Source organism: Pimephales promelas, chromosome 13, assembly GCF_988280905.1.
Source record: "Pimephales promelas chromosome 13, fPimPro1.hap1.1, whole genome shotgun sequence".
Classification (NCBI taxonomy): Eukaryota; Metazoa; Chordata; class Actinopteri; order Cypriniformes; family Leuciscidae; genus Pimephales; species Pimephales promelas.
The window spans coordinates 29,680,659-29,700,997 of record NC_142781.1 but is presented as its reverse complement, the minus strand read 5'-3'; the positions used below and the strand labels follow the sequence as shown (position 1 = coordinate 29,700,997).

At 37.1% G+C, this 20,339-nt stretch overlaps 1 protein-coding gene across 2 annotated transcripts in view; it reads right to left on the bottom strand.

Annotated features, from left to right (window-relative positions):
- Positions 1-1,043: 1,043 nt before the first annotated feature.
- The window catches only part of cep85l (centrosomal protein 85L), a 67,920-nt gene continuing 48,624 nt past the window's right edge, over positions 1,044-20,339 (bottom strand). For both annotated transcript variants that reach the window (XM_039692264.2, XM_039692263.2), the window contains exons 4-13: positions 13,182-13,267; positions 10,384-10,501; positions 10,106-10,303; positions 9,644-9,796; positions 7,757-7,911; positions 7,333-7,450; positions 5,946-5,996; positions 5,645-5,752; positions 4,235-4,403; positions 1,044-2,854 (exon numbers count right to left, since the gene is read on the bottom strand). In XM_039692264.2, the coding sequence (XP_039548198.2) occupies positions 2,691-2,854; positions 4,235-4,403; positions 5,645-5,752; positions 5,946-5,996; positions 7,333-7,450; positions 7,757-7,911; positions 9,644-9,796; positions 10,106-10,303; positions 10,384-10,501; positions 13,182-13,267 (1,320 nt within the window). In that variant the 3' untranslated portion in view covers positions 1,044-2,690. The remainder of the gene's footprint in view (positions 2,855-4,234; positions 4,404-5,644; positions 5,753-5,945; positions 5,997-7,332; positions 7,451-7,756; positions 7,912-9,643; positions 9,797-10,105; positions 10,304-10,383; positions 10,502-13,181; positions 13,268-20,339) is intronic.

Genomic DNA, 20,339 nt, shown 5'->3' with positions numbered 1-20,339 from the left:
TGGATTCTGATAAAGGGCCACGAAACTTTGACCTGAGTGCAAAAATGGAGGCTCTAGACCCTTCCAGAGCTGAGATATCGAAATTCAAAATTTCGACCCCCCCCAAAAAATGACAGTGGTACCCCTTTCGTTTTTTTTTTCGGGCGAAAAATGAAGTTTCTCCAATCTTCTCAAAACTCTGGATTCTGATAGAGGGCCATGAGACGTAAACCTGAGTGCAAAAATGGAGGCTCTAGACCCTTCCAGAGCTGAGATATCAAAACTCAAAATTTCGACCCCCCAAAAAAACGACAGTGGTACCCCTTTCGTTTTTTTTTTTCGGGCGAAAAATGAAGTTTCTCCAATCTTCTCAAAACTCTGGATTCCGATAGAGGGGCATGAGACTTAGACCTGAGTGCAAAAATGGAGGCTTGGCGAAGATTGGAGAAACTTAATTTTTCGTACTGAAAAAAAAAAAACCGACAGGGGTACCACTGTCGGGTTTTTTTTGTGTGTGTGTGTGTGTGTGTGGGGGGGGGGGGGGGTCGAAATTTTTAGTTTTTTCTGATCTTCTTGAAACTCTGGATTCCGATAGAGGGCCATGAGACTTAGACCTGGGTGCAAAAATTGAGGCTCTAGACCCTTCCGGAGCTGAGATATTGAGATTTTTATAATGGCATAAATGCTACGTGTGATCTCAATGTCTCAGCTCTGGAAGGGTCTAGAGCCTCCATTTTTGCACTCAGGTTTAAGTCTCATGGCCCTCTATCAGAATCCAGAGTTTTGAGAAGATTGGAGAAACTTATTTTTTCGCACCGAAAAAAAAAAAATGACAGTGTTTGAACTCTGGATTCTGATAGAGGGCCATGAGACTTAGACCTGATTGCAAAAATTGAGGCTCTAGACCATTCCGGAGCTGAGATCTTGAGATTTTTATAATGGCATAAATGCTACATGGGATCTCAATATCTCGCCTCAGGTCTAAGTCTCAAGGCCCTCTATCAGAATCCAGAGTTTTGAGAAGTACTCTCAAAACTCTCCAAAAAAACTAACAAAACAACCAATGTAGAAAAATACTTTATTTAACATTTGTACAAATGAAAAGCATTTTACAAAATGCAAAAATAGTTAATACTTTTGAGGAAAAAAAAAATACATAAATAGACCTTTGGCTTTTGTAAAATCTAGCTGGAAAATGAAACTTAAGATTTAAAAGACTGATGTGAAGTTAACCAGTTAACCAGAGCCAACCAGTGGCTTTCAGGCACAGTGAGTTGGTCATGTCAATCAATGCGCATTGCTTTCATATTCTCTTTTATATATACACACAATTCAGCATGCTATCAGATATCACACTGTCCTGTAATACACAATGAAGAGCACCACAAACATTCTCCATCTTTGCCTGAGAATAAATATGCATTTGCTTTTGAATATGGCTTAGCTCACCTGCACCTTTATGAAATAAAGTTCTCAGAAAAGAAAAACTGTCTCTGCCAGTTACGGAAAATACCCTTCGCTTACTGTCGTTCAGCTGCATAGATTCTAAAAGGCACAGAACAATATTAAATATCTGCAGAAATGTGGAATAACTGCTGGTTAATGTGACATTGCATAGCACAGTTAACTTGTAATATTTAGCTAATCAATGCCTTTACATAAAAAGAAACCTAATTCTAACGCTATGCACATGCACAAGATATCATGAGCACATTATGACATAAACCTCCATTTGAAATTCTAAACATGCTTAATATACATTTAAATATGAGATTAGTCACAATACATGAGCAGTAAATTGACATTTTTGTACTGAAAATATTTCAACCATTCATCACATTGATGCAAATACATGTGCAGAGGTTGACATGACCACATCTCTGGACTTAACATTATCAAATATATAAAAAAAAAAAAACAGCTTGGGGTCAAAATGAACTTAAAAGAGTTCAATCTCAGAACCACAACGAATGAAAGGAAACTCTAAAAAATACCTGAGTGAACAAGGTTTTGCATTGATTTCATCCATATTCCTAATTATAACAAGGACTATATGTATTATCTGGAGTATATAAACAGTCAGGAGGTCACAGGAAGTGTGTCATCTGCAGAAAAATTCCGTTTCCTGTCTGACTTAGGAACTCAACGTGTGCAACTTGTTCTGAACTGAACTGTGCTGCAGCGCTAAAAAAGCAGCTCATATTTTATGCTAATTAAAAAGTTAAACAGTGTCCTGAATAGATTAACCTGGATTCTTTTGCTGTCTTTTATATTTAAACAAAACATTTACACTAGTTTTCATGGAGTACTTCGGATGAGATGCAGAGGATCCTGAATGTCGACCTGCGACCTGTAGCTGTAGGGAAGAGGATGGACCAGCTTCTTTGGGTAAAAAATGACTGTGACTTCATGAAGTTTGGAGGGACAGAAACAGGAACACAAGGCACTTTAGGACACCACTTGCTCTACTTCCCCTCAATGACGACTGACAGGACCAGCAAGGCCTCCAACAGTCTCAATAAATAGATTAAAAACACATTCCTTGAAGATTCAACGTCCACAAGAAAACAAAAATAATAACGATCGTCCTGTAAAGACATCCTTGTAAACTGGATTCACAGCTTGGTCCAACCTTTAGTAGTCAGAAAGACCTTGTTTGTTTCATCAGGATGACTTTTTTTCTCCCTTTACAAGCTCTCTGGAGTCGGGTGTCATTGCGTCACACAGTTTTCACCCATGTCCTGTGCGTACCGGTCCGAGATGACCGTCCGCAGTTCGTCAATGTCTTTCCTCAGCTGGCACACCTCCACCAGCTTGGCCCGCAAACCGTCCTCCATCAGCGGCTTCTCACTTTCCTCCGCCGAGCAGCCCATCGCTGGAAAAAAAAACAGTCGGGTGTATTCATTCTATTGGCTGAGACTCTTTTTATGTGGGTGCTTTAATATTTTAAATGAGACGTCACATCATGTTTAACTTTTTACAGAAGCTAAATGAGTCAAATGAAACATTTCATTGATTGAAAAACATTAGGATTTTTTAAGTAAACACACTGTTCAAAAATATGGTGAAATGACAATAACTAAGTGTCAATTCCGTACGTGCAGTCGCCTGTGGTGGAGTACAGTGGAGTGAAAAGAAATATAGAAGGCATTTTTATAAATGTCTTAAAATAATAAAGTATATTAATAAAGGCTTAGATTTAATTTCCTAATAAAGGCATAGAACCAGTTTATTTGTAGTGTACTGATAATAGTTTCATATAATTAGTTTGTTAATTAAACTAATAATTATAAATAACTGATTTCCGTATAAAATAATACTAAAAACACTTAAAAATAAACTGATTAGTGCCCTGTTTTGGGGACAAGAAATGAAAACCAACGCGGTATGATGAATGTCCAAAAGATAGTACTCTGTAATGGCCACCTAGTGTTCAGTAGTGTTCATGACATGTTGATATGCCTTTAAGATGACTTCTTCTATGGCGTTCGTTATTGTATGCGTAATGTATTGTTATGTAAAATGGAGTCTCTAGACCCTTCCAGAGCTGAGATATTGAGATATTTATAATGGCATAAATGCTACGTGGGATCTCAATATCTCAGCTCTGGAAGGGTCTAGAGCCTCCATTTTTTCACTCAGGTCTAAGTCTCAAGGCCCTCTATCAGAATCCAGAGTTTTGAGAAGATTGGAGAAACTTATTTTTTCACACCGAAAAAAAAAAAAAAACGACAGGGGTACCTCTGTCGTTTTTTTTTTTTTGGGTCGAAATTTTAATGAATAGAAAGTTCTTTGATGAATAGAAAGTACATTTACTTTGGTAACCCATGTCTTTACTGTCCCTTCTAATCAAGTTAATGCATTTTTGCTGAATAAAAGTAAAAAAAAATAAAATAAAAAAAATCTTAAAAAAATAAAAAAACAAAACGGACCCCAAACTTTAAAACACTAATAATTTAATATAATAATTTAATTTAATAATTTAAATGCTCTTTAGCGAATCTTTTCATGCTGTGCAATATAATGTTGTGATGCACTTTTAGCATTCAAAACCATTGATTTGTGTTCTATTTTAAATTGATTTTTAAAAAGCAAGAAATAACAATAAATTCAAATTACAAATGCTAAAAGTGAACATAACTGTAATTCCTCAATATCTCATTTAAAGTCAAACAGGCTTATGCTGGATTACTAATAATGCAAATAAATACAAAATATTAAAGAGTACTGTAAGAGATTCTGATTAAGTATTTACATTTGATGCCGAGTAGCAGGGCCAGATTGGGCTCTTTGCCTTGAGCTCTCTGTGTAAGGACACTGCACAGGCCCTTAAGATCCAGCAGACACAGGGACATCTCCTTCAACAGGGGCCCGGCCTCCTTCAGACACGGCCCGGGGGTCTCCTCGCCCGCCCGCCTTCCATTCTGTGGAGATAAAAACACACAGGCTTTACACACTCCTCCCTGTGTCACACAGCAGGGGGAATCAGGACAGAGCCTTTAAAGGGACTGTACAACGAAGCCCTGGCTCGTCACAATCGCCACTGGAGCTTTGAGAGAATCGCTATTTTCACCTTCAAATGCTATTACAGACACAAAGAAGTGTTATTTCAGCGTTTTAGGCTCGTCCTCTGTAGTGTGGGAAGAGTTTTGGACCGTAACGTTGATGATTAAGCTTATCCGAAGCAGAGTCCTGATACAGATTACCAGCGGAACGCGTTCTTATTGCTCAGAGCACAAGAACGAAATCACAAGCAACTGTTTGTGCAAACTAGCCAAATCATCGAACAGTGAGAGGTGGAATTTCTGGCATTTACACAGCGGGACAATAGCAAGAGTGGAGGAGAAATGATGCTGTGAGCTACTGGGATGGTGGGATAAAATCTGCTCATCAGGAGGGAACTCGTCTAACCTGAAGAGAGATGTTCTGTGCATTGCGCATTAGGACCGGTGTTATTTTAGTACCACGGAGATACCATTACAGTTTTTATTCATATTTTGAATTAGATTTTATGGTCATATTTTTCATTTAATTTTAATCTTAGGTAAAGGTTTAGTGGTTTTGTTATTTTATTTTTTTATATGGCTATATAGTTAATTTTTATTTCAGTTTTAGCATTACATTTTTTTTAGCACATCAAGTTATAATGAATGAAAATGGGAAACTACCTGAAAAGTTTTTTTTTTTTTTTAAGAATATTTTTTTTATGGTTTTAGTTTCAGTTATAATAATGACCCTGATTAGGACTATTAAAAAAAGGAATATGGACTTTAGAGAGGATGCACTTTTACACACATGGGGTCTCATTCATGAAACACGAGCAGAACGGATTTCAGAACGAACCCTCTTTGTATGATGTGCTCGGCTCTGCTGTTGTCTCTGTGGATCACGCATGACTGCGGCTCAGTGAAACTTGCTGTTCTCCCTCACCTTGAGACGGCGCAGTGAAAAATGACGTCCTGAATTCTAATAGCGCGCTGAGGGCCAGTTGGGTTATTCATGACTCGACTGCCACGAAAAGCAGGGCGGAGAATTTAATGACACAAAAATGAGCCTTCAATCAAGCTTCTAAATTTCGCCACAGGGCTCATCTGTATCGTTTAGGATGGAAAAAGTCTTAGCAGCACTTTAAGAGTCCCTTTGTGAGTGGTTTAGAGTGTCGTACCTGCTGAAGAGTAGTGGAGAGCGTTTCAAGTTCCTCCTCGCGTTCCAAGAGCTGTTTGCGGAGTTCCTGTGTGATCCCGCTCTCCCTCTGCAACTTCTTTTCCAGGGCCTGAAAGAGGACGAAAGACAGCGGTTATGGTGTGCATCCTTAACAAGCCTGCTTTGATTACACTATTCAACAACATAAGCATCAACACGCAAGACACCGTCCCATCATTCTTCAAAAGAATAAGAGATAACAATGCAAACCAGGATTATCATCCAAAAGTTTCCAGAACAAAAGGTAGAAAACGACATCTTACCGACATCTCCAGAGTGAGCTTGTCAATTTGCTCCTTATGATTGTTGATCAACTGAAACAAAAACCAAGAAAAGGCAAATTACACAACTGTGAAATGTGTATAATTTGAAAGCACAGAGAAGGAAAAGCAGCTAATGAGTATCCAGGCCTTCAATACAGTTTTAAAAGCATCCCAAGACAAACAGTGACTACAGTACTTGCACAAAATAAAATAAAACTCAGTTTTGGATTTATTCAACAATTTTCGGTCACTTCCAGAGCTTGACATTAACGCCTTTGCTAAGCAGCCACTGTGGCTTGTGGTTTTCCAAAGTTATTAGTCACTCTGCATTTTCACATCGATACCACGGGGAAACACTGCCATATACTGTAGATATGTTTAATATTATCTCATAATTAGCAGCAGGTATATTAGGCTGCTGTCACTTTAAGACCTGACGCACAGATCCATTATACTGTAATGGCATTTTTACATTATTTTGTGTGTTATTATTTGATTTGAACATTATTTGACTGTTTAAGTTCAATAAATTTGCACTTTATGTGTGCGCACTTTGGGTGTGAGCACAAAATCTGCGGGAATGAGTAAAATTATGTGTAATCCGCTCAATCCCACGCCAAAATTCAAGACAATATTCATCCGGAGCAAATTAAATGAGTAAGGGCAGGCAGGTTTGTGTGTCAACTCACTGACAGAGAAGTAAGCGTAGCTGGTATTGTGTATCTATTCTGAGTATTGGAAGCATTTCAGTTATTTCACTATTGATATGTTTCAAAAAAGCTACATTTTTGACAACACTACATTGCACTTATTACTGAAGTCTACCATTGAAAAACATATATTATATATAAAATGTACCTACAAAATTGGCTAGTAGGAGTGACTTTGTTACTCGCATTTGGCAGATTGGAGGGTGTTAACGTCAAACCTTGGTCATTTCCATTTGTTTGGTTATTTCATAGTATTGATAACTTGAAATGGGTAGCTTTGACTAGTATGTTTGAAGAGTTAAATGTAATAGACTGCATTTTTAGGCATCATATGTGGCCATCATATATTTGGGCAGCAATTAGTGTCTAGGAAGGCCGCTCACTAGGTTTTAAATAATAAGAGAACAGAAATTCTTTATATATATATATATATATATATACATATATATATATATATATATATATATATATATATATATATATATATATGTATATATGTATATATATATGTATATCTCTTTATACCTACATGTTTTGTCTTTGGTCTAAAATTTCAATATATCAGTGACTTTATAGAGAATTTATAGTATAATGTATAATAGAGAAATTTAGGCATAAAAGGAATGATGGAAAGTGTACTGGTAAGTGTCATTAGGTGCATCATGGGAGATCAGTACCAGGCTGTTCTGGCTCTGTTGTTCAAGTAGCCGAGTGTTTTCCTTCTCCAGCTGCTTCAGGTCCACCATGGGCAGCCGTACTCCATCCTCTAAACACTTCTCCACCTTCTCTTGTAGGCTATAAAAAGAAGTTTTACAGTACTCTTATTATTCAGTGAGTAAAAGGAAATAAGGCAGAGAGAAATCTCGACAGCTCCTTATTATACATCAACGCTGCTGTGGCCTTTCCAAGTTGAGGATTGGCCTGATTTTATCCCCATGTTTGCATGTTTTAATAAGAGTACACAGCACTTTGATCTTCAGCACACTTAACAAGGATTGAGCACTCCCTATATAAAAAGTGGCTTTCAGAAAGAAGCCAAATCAAAAGCAATGCTTCTGGCTGTGAGGTCGTCTCAATAGAGAGAGCGAGTAAGTGCAGTACCTTTGAACAGCAGCCACAAGCTCTTTCTCCCGCTTGGATTGGGTCTCGATGAGGGCATCTTTCTCCGTCAGCAGGGCTCGGTTCTCCTCCAGGGTTTTCTCCAGATGGGCTACGGTGTCCTCTAATGCCTGCTTCTTCCCCTGCACTTCCTGCAACTGAGTAACGGACGGAGATGAATATTATTAGAATATTATATTATATGATTAGAATATTAGTAATTTAATATTTATTAATGATTTTATTTTGTTTATGCCTTTATTTTTCTTATCCAAGAAGCTTTTCTTGTTTTTTTTTGTTTTTTTGTATAAACCTTACAAATTTAAATTGGCTTAAAACAAGACAAAACTATTTGTCAGTGGGGAATGAAACATAAAATAAATTAATAAACAAATGCTAGATTTGATTTTTTTTAACCATTTTTGTTCACTACATAATTCTCATAATTTCAATTGTGTTAATTCTTCTTTGATATTTTCACTCATTTAAATTTAATATTGGCCAGTATATAAATATAAAAAAATATATGAAAATAAAATATAAAAAATATAAAAAACAATATAACATATAAATATTTTAAAAATATTTTAATAAAATGTATTAATTCAAGAGTTTTGCCAAGAGTTTGTCTTATACAAATTTATCTTTTTTTCATTCTGATATTTTTTACTAAAACACTGAAGACTTGATTAGTAAAATGATATTTTCAGTTAACTGTATTGTCAGAAAATGTCTGGCTCAAAGTGACGGATGCCTCAAACTGTGCTAAAGTGCAAAGCAGGTAAGAAAAATATGACTCCAAACAATTGTTGGACTGTCAGATAATATTAATCCTCTTACGGTTGTGCATACTAGTAAACTGCACAAAAATAATGATTTAATAACCCACAAGTAAGATCATTCCCAAACATAATGAAGAGTGCCTGCTGTCACATTAGCAGCTGTTTGCGTGGATCTATTAGCAGAGCACCATGGGGACTGGCACTGCTATGTTGGTTTAGGAGACGTTAATTACACCCTCATTAACTGAACCAAGAACACTTTTGATTTTTGAGGCTGACAATCAGATTTAAAGTTGGATAAGTTTGTGACCAACTTGGAAAAGGTTGCATCTGAGGTGTTGGAATTGTAATCAGAAAACAAAAAATAGTAGTAGTAATTAAGTCAGTAATAAAGTGTTAAAAATAATGATTTCTCGATTTGATTTGTTTCTCATTTTGATGAACCGATATTGATTCTTAAATCCCAAGAATGGATCTTTTAGTCTGATGTTTTTAGTTGATGAATGAACAAAACTGAACTGCTCATCTATTCTGCTTTACTACTAGTAACAGCACAAAATAAACGAACATCAGAAGGTTTGCAATCACTCAATCAATGTTTCAACTGCAGAAAGACATGATAAATAATATTGTTGTAATATAAATAACTTGATAAATAAGGTCATCTAATGTTACATTTAACCCATTTGTCAGCTAGAAAAATGAACTCTAGAGAGTTCATATTGATAAATATATGCACTGTACTGCATATCTTTTGTATTTTTACTAACCTGTTCTTCAATATATCCATCATGTTTAAATAAATCTATCATGTTTTTATAACAGACGCCATTTAAACCTTTATATTTGAAGAAATAAGTAGAAACATGTCATTAAAAAGTCATTATAACATTATTGTTCAATAAACTTCCTTATGTAGAATTAAAAAAATAAATTTTTTTAACTTTTAATATTATAGTAATGTACCACCTGGGGTTTCCTGTATAGTTTACAACATTAGCTGAGACGTACGGTAACCCAATTAATCGATATCGAATCAAATTGAATTAAATCGAATCCCAAGCTTGTGAATTGAAATCGAATCAAATGGTGATATTTGTGTCAGTACCTGCTGAGCCTGTGTCTGGACCTCGTCCAGCGAGGGCAGGTCTGCCAGGTACTTCTCCAGCGTCTCGATGCGCTGCTGCTTCTCTTGATTCTGCTCCTGTTCACGCTGGCATTTCTTCTTTAGACTGCTGATGTAACGGTCACGTGTTTTCATCTGTTCGGAAGCACAGAGCATCTTTGTTCAGCTTCAGTAGGGCATGTGAAACAATAGGTTTTATTTAGCAAGCGTGCGTACGCACTAATTTGAGCGTGAAATCTGTGTACGAACGTTTTGATGAACAAATCATGTATTGCAAATACACAAAAATGTAGAAACAAACGAAACCACACATATGCAAAAAATCCTAAGTAAATCCTAAGTAAATACATGCAATTATTAGTGAATGAGACTGCGAATTTTTTAAACATTTTGGTACCACGGACCTACAGGACCATTCACATGTCTTGAATTAGAACTTCTAACCTTCTCCTCTAGTTTCTTGATGTCTTCGGTGTATTTCTGTGTATTTTGTTTGAGAAATTCGCTGAGGTGGATGACCTCCAGCTCTGCCGCAGCTAATTTACGTCCCAGCTCATTGCTCTCACAGCACAGTGGGCTCAGTCGCTCGGGCAGCTGAGACTTCGGACTCTGGCCGGACACTGGACTGTCATATGGAGAATCCTAAAAAAGTAGAAATAAGCACTTTTTTAACTGCCATTCTAAAACTATTTCCTCTTATTTAATTCATTTTAATGACATACCTTGGCCTTGAGCAGATACGAGTCATCATAGCGCCCCCTCTGGTTTTGGAGGACTTGTTGCGCCCTTATCTCGTTTTCCCTGATCCTGGCATGAAGCTGAAGGATTTGCTGCTTTTGCCTAGAATTCACAAACCAGTAAGACACTCAGTATTCACTTCGATCATATTGCCGTTCACAGTCTGTTGCACAGCTCAGCTTCAGAGCACTTCTTTGGGGGTACCATGCGAAGAATTTGTTTTAAAAACAAGTACGCTGAAAAATTCCTTTGAGAGTGAAGGACATGTTTGCTGGAGGCAGTCGCTGTGATGTGGGAGGCACAACTGCTTTCATAAGAAATGTTTTTACAGTAGTAATGACACTTTAAAGTGTGCTTGGTTGGGACATTTTCTGCCTTAGAGCAAAATAATAGAGTGTGTAGGTAAACATTCCTAAATCAAGTAAATCAGTGAACTGATCGTAACATCATCTCATCGTACATGATTTTTTTTATGGAGAATGTCCTTTCCCCTTTGAAGTATGCACCAAGAAAAAAGTGATGGAAAATTTTTTTGTTTGCATTTCTTATCTTCTTATGTCGCTAGTAACCACAAATCAATGTATTTTTCTTTTTCAAAACATCCCATAATTTTTTTAAATATCGGCCTCTACCAAATGGTTGAGATGTCACTTAATGGTACAGCATTCATACACATACTTTGCCATACTTTTTCATTGCCCATCATAATTCATAATCAAAATCTTTTCTAGTCTTTACAAAACACATTGTCAGAAAGTTCTGAAGAGTCTCAAGGTTCCATATTTTGTAACAGAAGTGATATCTGGACAGAAATTTATTAATTTGTTACAACAGTTAATGCATACGATTCAATTCAATGGAATTTATGTCATTTTTGGTATTAGACCTAAACAAAATCTCATGAGAACTTCAATTTTTGTGATATCAACTTCAAATTTGGAACACAACTTGGTTAGATATATGGCTTTGATTTTATAGTAATTTTATAGGAAAAAAATATTTTGTAAAATATATATTTTATATAAAAGAAAAAAAATATTTAGTACAGTATATTTGATTTAATGTAAATTTAAAACTTTCATAAATTTTTCATACTTTTATTTTTTTAAGTGCTTTTACTTCAGAAATAATCAGCAGAGTGTTTTCTTTAAAACAAGACTAAACTTAGGTTTTTATTCCAAAGCATACTTGAATTACAACCAAGTTTTAATAGTGCATTGTAATGTCCATTCTCAAAAAGGGGGGTGACAATTAACCGTTATGCGCCAAATCAACCGTTTGGTTGAGCACGTTTTTGAAAAATTATTAAAAATATACTTAAGTTTTTTCATAGCACCAAGTAAGAACATTTTGTAAAATTAATGCTCTTACAGTGTAATATGTTAAAAATTATGCGTAGCTTGCAAAATTTAACCAAAAACAGTTCACAATGGCTGGGGTGATTTATTTGTTTCTGACATCCATGTTAGAAGAAGTGTTGTGACAAGTGCTGTTGATTGAGACTGTGAAATCTAGTGGATTTTATTTGGCATAATATACCTCCTCAACCAGATGATAGAGATGGCTCAATCAGTTTGAGTTAAGTTAGGTACTCCTCTCAATAAGTTGTGACTCAAAATGTGTCAGTTAAAGGGTTAACATGACGGATGTCACTGAATTCAGGGTTCTGAAATGTGATAAGCCTAGACTATGTGGCACACACAACACCATATTCAGCTCTTAAGCAGTTGTCGGTTAAATCTTTAGTTTTATTTTGCTTTGATTGCTTCTGACATTGAGATATACTGACGCTGTCTCTTTCCTGATTATTTCTATAAGGTGGGGTTTTGGGAAAAAGAGAATTTGTGACCAATTCTGGCAGAAGTTCCAAAACATTCCTTCCAGCTATTTTAATAAAGTAAACAAAATTGTAAATGAGCGATATATAAATGGACAGCAAAACTGGATTTAGAAGCCTGACAAAAATGAGACTGATGGCCAGCTAAAAGCGTGCTCGTTTCCTCATGTGTAATTCTTGGCAGGGATATGCAGTGTGTTTGTGTGTGAGCAGAAACAGCAGATTGAACAGTGGCCGTCTGCTCTGTGGCATGTGTGGCACTGCTCCGTCTGTCAGAGCTAACCTAAAAGCAAAGCAACGATATGGGTGATGGCATGATGCTATAATTACAACTGGCTCAAGGTCACAGCAGTCACTACAGGGTCAGAGTCCTGAGCACAGCAGACATTGTGTTAAATTAATGAAATGCTATTAATGAAACATCTGCCCCTTCCCCAGAAACATGAGCTAATGACAAAGCTACAGAAAAATGGATGAATCCATTACTTTGTTTACGTGGGAGGTCAGGAAAGGTCTTGTTTTGACAGCAGATGCATGACATTTCTTGGCAAGGTTGAGTCACTTTTTAGTTGCATCAGACGGACATCGTTTGCCGTTGCATCATGTATCATTGTGTTTGCAGCATCTTGCACCATAATCATCGTGTTGCTTTATTATATTGACAAACAACCAGGAATAATTTGCTAATTTTTTTAATTCTTGAATCGAAGATCTGGCCCAATTTAAACCCTGATTTCAATAATGTAATACTTTTCGTAATGTTTATTTGATACTTTTCACATTTAACACAATAACGACAATAATTTCTCAGCCAGATTTGCCATTAGTTAATCATCACATTGTGTAATTTTTAATAACTTGGCAGCCCTAATAATATTATATACACGCCCTGATAATCCATCCATCCATCCATCCATCCATCAAAAAGTGGTATTGTTTACTCACCGGTCAATCTCCAGTTCCCTCTGCCTCAGGAGTCCCTCCTTAATCTTTACCAAGGTATTGACAGGGAGAGAAGTTCCACTCAGCATCTGCACAAAACAATAATTATAGCATTAGAACTCCTCGTTTGGTAAACACGCAGGGTCAGGCTAGCGTGTACTTATGGTAACACAGAGTAATTAACATACTCTGTCATCATAATCACATCGGCAGCAAACTGCCACCGAAGCCATGCAGCATTACAGTGAAGAACTCCAGGGGGTTTGTAAAGGTCTCTTCTCACTTGGAGGATGACAGCGAGTCTTTGCAATTCTGAATCTAAAATTTTACTTGGTTTTTCCAAGGAGGCGCATGACTCCCTGGAAGTATGTGATTTGAATGGCAAATAAATGTAATAAAATATATCTATTTATTTAGAATTTATATCAATACCTGTGCAAAATCTGTTTTTAGTCACTGTTGCTGAATAGCCTATGCACCAAAATAGAATATAATATTCAGAATTAAACAGTGTAGCTGACTTACAGATTCTGTTAACATCCACAAGTGAACAAGCGGGACGATTCAGGGGAGGTTCAGACTTTGGCTGGAGCGGCTACAAAGTAAACTCCGGGAAAACGGTACGCTTTAGCAAACATGGGCTACTGCAAATGATGGCCGTGAATAAAATATAATATTCAGATATTTTTAAACCACAACCCTCTAATGTCAGAATGTTTATTTTGGGGAGTGGCCACTAAGTGTCCAGTGTGGAGGGGGAGTGGCCACTCAGTTTCCATCGTGGAGGGGGAGTGGCCAGTCAGTGTCCACTGTGGAGGGGGAGTGGGCACTCAGTTTCCAGTGTGGAGGGGGAGTGGCCACACAGTGTGCAGTCTGAGACGGGGAGTGGCCACACGCTATGAGAGGGGGAGTGCCCACTGATATAAACTAATTGCGTTGTGCAGTGTGATCCAGAGTGGCCAGTGTTATATATATTAGATTAACAATTTATATAATTATTTGTACTTTTTCAATGGCTGTCAATGGAGAATGATGCTTTTTGCTCTTGTAATGGTGTAGTTAAGTAACCTGCCAGCAGGGGCTAACTGAACATAACAGTGTCCCCAAATAAAATAAGAACATATCGGATCTGATGTTATAATCCAGGCCTGATGGCACACACCAAACATATAGTTCCCCATAGCCCTTAAGTCAGTATGAACACGATCTTCAGCAGTGCATGTTTGAGTGAAGGGTGACAGGTCATAAAGCCAATAAATGGGAGCACTGCAAATGGCCTCATGAGGTGCTGAAAGGACCCCGCTGAAGAGGTCACATCTCATGCTTTACTCAAAACATACAGCAGATTTGGAAGGATGACTCTATACTCAACATCTGTTGAGATCTTTATTAAATATATGGGACATTGGGGTATAAGCCTTATGAGCCCCTTTATGTGAAACTGCTCAATTTCAAGAGCTTTCTAAATATTTCTAAAAACTATTTTAAAAACATTGGTAACACTTTATAAGGTCTCATTTGTTAGGATTTGTTAATGTATTACATTAACTAATAATGGCAAACATTGTTAAAATTAGTTGAACAAACAATGGACAGTTGTATTTTTATATGTTAGTTCACAATGCATTAACTAATGATTACAAATACAACTTTTGATTTTAATAATGTATTAGTAAATGATTAAATTAACAGCAACTGAGATTTGTTAATACTGTAGAAGAATTGTTCATTCTTAGTCCATGTTAACTAATGTTAACAAATAAAACCTTTTTTCAAATTGTAAATTGCTACAAAATTATTATACAATTATAAAACATACCTAAAATAAAATAAAAATACAATAAAAAAAGAACACATTAAAATAAAATATTTTTCTGAAAATATTTTAAATTGCTACTTTAACATACCATAAAAATCGATATCTGTGATTAAATTAAATTAACAAATGTTTAAAATTTTTTAAATATTTTCAAAGTAATTAAAACATTTAAAATGATTATTTTAAAATTAAATGCATGGGTTTCGGCATGCAATATACCTGTATTGCACAAAGTAAATTGGACAAAGTAAATTGGCAGTATTGTGTGTGTGTGTGTGTGTGTGTGTCCTAGCACTGGGATTGCAGAGTTAGTACACTCTCAGTGCTGGGAAAGGCATCCAGCATCAAAATGTGCCAAATAACCTGTGCGGATTATTCTGCTGAGACGACCCCTGACAAAAAGGGAGCAAGCCAAAAGAAAGACAGAGAGAGAGAGAGGGATTTGTTTTCATTTATTAAATACAATCATTAATAGTTTAAAAATTATTAAGTTATTTACATCATTTCATACTGTACATCTTTACTGAATCTTTGTAATCGGAACAACTAACTTCCGATCAAAAATCAAAATCTTCCAATCTTCGAATCAAAATAACTCTTATGTGTCCTGCACTTGTGAACTGTATACTGGATGGGATATGGTACATTTTATCCATGAGACCAATGACCACCGTCCTCTGGCACTATATATTCAACTGATGTGGTTGCGCAGGACTAACCGCATACAACCAGCTATCAGATGTATTAACCTCATTTACATCAACCGTTTAAAATAGTCCATGTTGATTCCCTGACCAAACTCTGCAGACTTGACCAACTGCCAGGCTCACAAATGCCAACCCTATGAATGCGGCACATATCAGTGGCGCACTCGAGCCTGCAAACATGCCTTTATTTGCCTCTGGAGAGATTTTAGTCCCCGCAGCAAACCGAGTGGTGATAAGAAGCAGGTGCCACTTTCATTGCCAGGCCTCCCTCACCACTTCACATAGCTGGGGATATTTTTAACAGTCAGTGTGTGGTAAACAAAACAAACTGCCTCAAATCTCCACAGTATGTGAGCTCAGAGCACCAAGCACTCGTAAATGGCGAGCTGCGCAGTAGGAGTCCATAACTAGTTGGGTGGTTGGCAGCAGCAACAACAAACAGCCTAGGAAATGGCGAGCTGCGCAGTAGGAGTCCGTCCTTCGGATGAGACGTTAAACCGAGGTCCTGACTCTCTGTGGTCATAAAAAATCCCAGGATGTCTTTCGTAAGAGCAGGGGTGTAACCCCGGCATCCTGGCCAAATTTGCCCAGTAGCCTCTGTCCATCATGGCCTCCTAATCATCCCCATATATACACCAATTGGCTTCATCACTGTCTCCTCTCCACCAGTAAGCTGGTGTGTGGTGAGCGTTCTGGCGCAATATGGCTGCCGTCGCATCATCCAGGTGGATGCTGCACATTGGTGGTGGTTGAGGAGATCCCCCCTTCTATGTGAAGCGCTTTGAGTGTCCAGAAAAGCGCTATATAAATGTAACGAATTATTATTATTATTATTATAGGAAGCAGATGACAGGGAATGGATAAGGGGAAGTTGAGTTTGCTTTTTGTCTCTTTCTACATGAAAAGGGTGCAAAAGCACCATAAAAAGTATAGTAAAAGAGTATATACGACGTGTGCACTATGTTTATGTGAAAAACAAACAGACATTTAAGTTGTTATTGACTGAAAATCCTGTTCCTTTGTGAATGAATCATTTAGAGTAGTAGTTCTCAACCAAGGGGCCTCAGTAAGTCTTACAATAATTTAAATTGGGTTATATTGACAATCGTAATAAAAAAAATTATAAAAAACTTTTAATAAAAGACATTAAACACTAAAAATAAAGATTAAACTGAGGTCATATTTTTGAATTTATTAACTTTTAAGACACATGAAGTACCAGAAGTGCATTGTCTACATTGCTTTATATAAGACAATACTATTACAGTATTGTCTTATATGAAGGGGGCCTTGCAGTCCAAAAGGTTGAGAATGACTGATTTAGTGGTTTTGTGAGTCCAATCAACAGATTCATTAAAAATACGAATTAAAAAAAATTGGAATGTTACTTGTAATGTTCTTGAAAGATGATTTAAGGCGAATTACATGATTTTCAGTCACTAAAGACTTTGATTTCAATATGTTTTTTTATAATTAAAAAAATAAAAGCCCAGGCTATTATATTTGCGAGGGCTATTAAATATTTTAAATGGTAAACCAGGACATTTGACCTTCCACAGGCTTTTTTTCTAGTTTACATTAATTTCATCAAGCAAACTTATGATCGATTTGAAAACGAATATGAAAGCACAGTGCCGTCGTAAGTGGGGTGCGAAGCCCTGTGCAAACTTGAAATGCGATATTGCGATACTAGATATTGACTGATCTTGGCGACGCGTCTGCTAGCGTCTTTGATACATTGTTGGCTCTTTCATACTAACAGATTGGCGAGCGTTCATCGGCCGCTAATCCCCCGTGGTTTGGATTGGAAAACCCGGCTGGATTGCGAGGCCCCCTAGTGGCGCGAGGCCCTGTGCGGTTGCACAGTTCGCACAGCCCTTGGGGCGGCTCTGTGAAAGCAATCTGAGCAGTCTAACGGGGCAATATCTGATGGTTAAAAGAACTCCTTAGACATTAATGATCTCATTATGTTTAATAGTATTAATTGGCTTTCTGTGACAGGTGGAAGTAGCTCAACCATTGAACCAAAGGAAAGCCAGTAGTCCTGTGCCGTCTCCAATCTCCATGGATCTGGCCACCCGGCTTTATATTGAAGAGTGGAGAGCATGTAGGCCAGGCATAGCAGTCATTCCCCACCAGCTTGTCTCCTTGGGAGGTGTTGTTACCACATGCCAAAAGTACCATGCCATTCCTATCAAGACCAGGACTTTAGATACTATATTGACCCTAGGCCTGTAAATCTGTCATAAATGCAGACTGTTATATGTCTGCACTGATTTATGGCATAAAATCTGTCTCTGTTTTTATGATAAATGTTCCTTAAAAAAATGCATCAGCCCAAAGAACGCCTGTCCTCTTGGCAAATGGGCATCTAGATTCTAATGGGAATAAACGTCTGTGTTTACCCTAATTTTATTCCATTACATAAACTAAAAGTTTTATGAGTCAGGAGTCAGGTTTGTTTAAACTTGTTCCTCCACCTGCTCCTCAAAGTTCCTGACAGCAGTGTTGTGTTTGTGTCTTTCCAGGACACGGCCGTTTAAACCGTCTAAGACAGGAACAGCTGCTTGAGGAAGGAACATCACTCATTAAAGTAGATGGAGGCCAGAAAACGCTAAATGCTGTATCTTTAATTAAACTCCGTTAGGTTCTTGTTCCCCTCGAGTCAGCAACTTTGAACAGGTCTTCATTTGACAACGGAGAAACGGTCGCTGCATATTCTATTATTAACTACTAAACGTTAACTCTATGAAAAAGATCCATATTAAACACCACATAAAATCACTTGACCAGTGCAGATTTATTATTCCAATAGTAAAGAATTCCAAATACAATATACTATTTTGTGTATATATTATTTATCATGAAAAATAATATATTATAAAAATAATATCAATGAAGCTATATAAAACATAAATGATGACTTCAGTAAGCACTAGATGGTAGGAAAGATAATCTGAACGTAAAAGGAAGAAATGTGCAATCAAATATCTAATATTGGCTGATATTAATATTGATACTGATAAATAAAATAATATTGGCTGATAACCAACACCAATATATCCATAAATATAATCTTAAAATTAAAAATAAATACAAAGCCTACATTTAAATGTTTTTAAGTTAATTGTCAATGTTTAGGAGTAGCATAGATATGAACTCAAACTCAAACTTAAAATTGAAATATTTAAAGCACTCTTTAAAAATTAAGCATAGCCTGGTAGTCATGAGAAAGAGCGATTGTTTCGCAGAGGACTTATCCTCTTGGTGAACAGAATAAAAATCAAATCCACTCTCTCAAACAGACCAAAGGGCACAGGAAAGGTCTGATGGCTTTCGGCTACAGCACTTGAACAGTTTTACTCTGCCACATTGCACAGCTAATCTGGTGCCGATTCCCTGAACTCTATCACACCCTGCCATTGCTCTCTCTCGAAGGCCCTCCAGACAGCCGTCCATCAACCTCTTGGCATGCTGGGACAACACAAGGGAGACACGCTGGCTCCTTTCGAGGTGACTGTACTCGGAATTGGCAATAAAGGCAGTGCTGTGGGCCATTTGCGATGCAGTTTAGTAGTGTGTTATATGAGAATCACCTATCGGTGTTAAGCACATATTTGCTTTAAGCTGTTCTAGATACAAAATACTTGTTGCACAAAAACAAAGCAACAAGATAAAATTGAATATACTGTGTCCCAAAAAATATTTGGACACTTAAGCGACATTTAAAAATGCCATTGAATTAGATTTCGCAAAAAAAATACCAAACCAAGAGTCTTTAGGCGTTCAAAATTAAGGCATTTGGACACATAGGCTAAAAAAATTGTAATATTTTATTAGTTTTATTGGTCCCATTGGTCCCTGTGTGTGAACTTGAGGAGAAATGACTTCAAATTGCTGTTGCACCAGTGTGTATAAAAGCTCTTGTTTACAGATACCACTGGTTGCAATTGCAATGACATTCAGACATTTTAAGTGTCACTTGAGAATCCAAATGCCTTTTTGGGATCACTGTTTACACACACACACATTGTCGTAGCCCAAAGGCACCTCTGTGTTGTGTGGCCTGGTGACAGCTGTTGGATCCAGGGAGCGGGTGTGCTAAGCTGAACAATGAGTTGAGACATGGATGTATTGCACCTAACAAGCTAACTTTCCAGCACTGGCCAGAGGGCATGGCACAGGCCAATGGACAATGTGTATGCATGCGCATGGCAACCAGGCATTAACACGCCATAAACACTCTGTAAACGAGGTACGGAGAGAGCAAGGTCAACACAGAGGACTGACCTCCTCCATTTTAATGAGCTTGTCCATAAAGAACAGCATGTATACCGAGGCAAACAGCACACTCGATGTCCTGTTGCATTGGGATTATGGTAGTGAAAACAACTAGTATGCTAACTACTGCACAGTCAAAAAGAACTGAGAAACATCTGTGAAAAAGACAAGTACAGCTTTAAATATAGATCATTAGAGGACGTTTTACAAGAAAATACTTTAAAATGTAGGCTATTACTTGCTAAATGAAAATGTTTCTATACCAATTTTTGTAGTGTATGAATTTACATGCAATTGGTTTATGTCCGGGTTTACAAACATAGCCATGGTGTTCACCAGCAAACATTTTTCAAA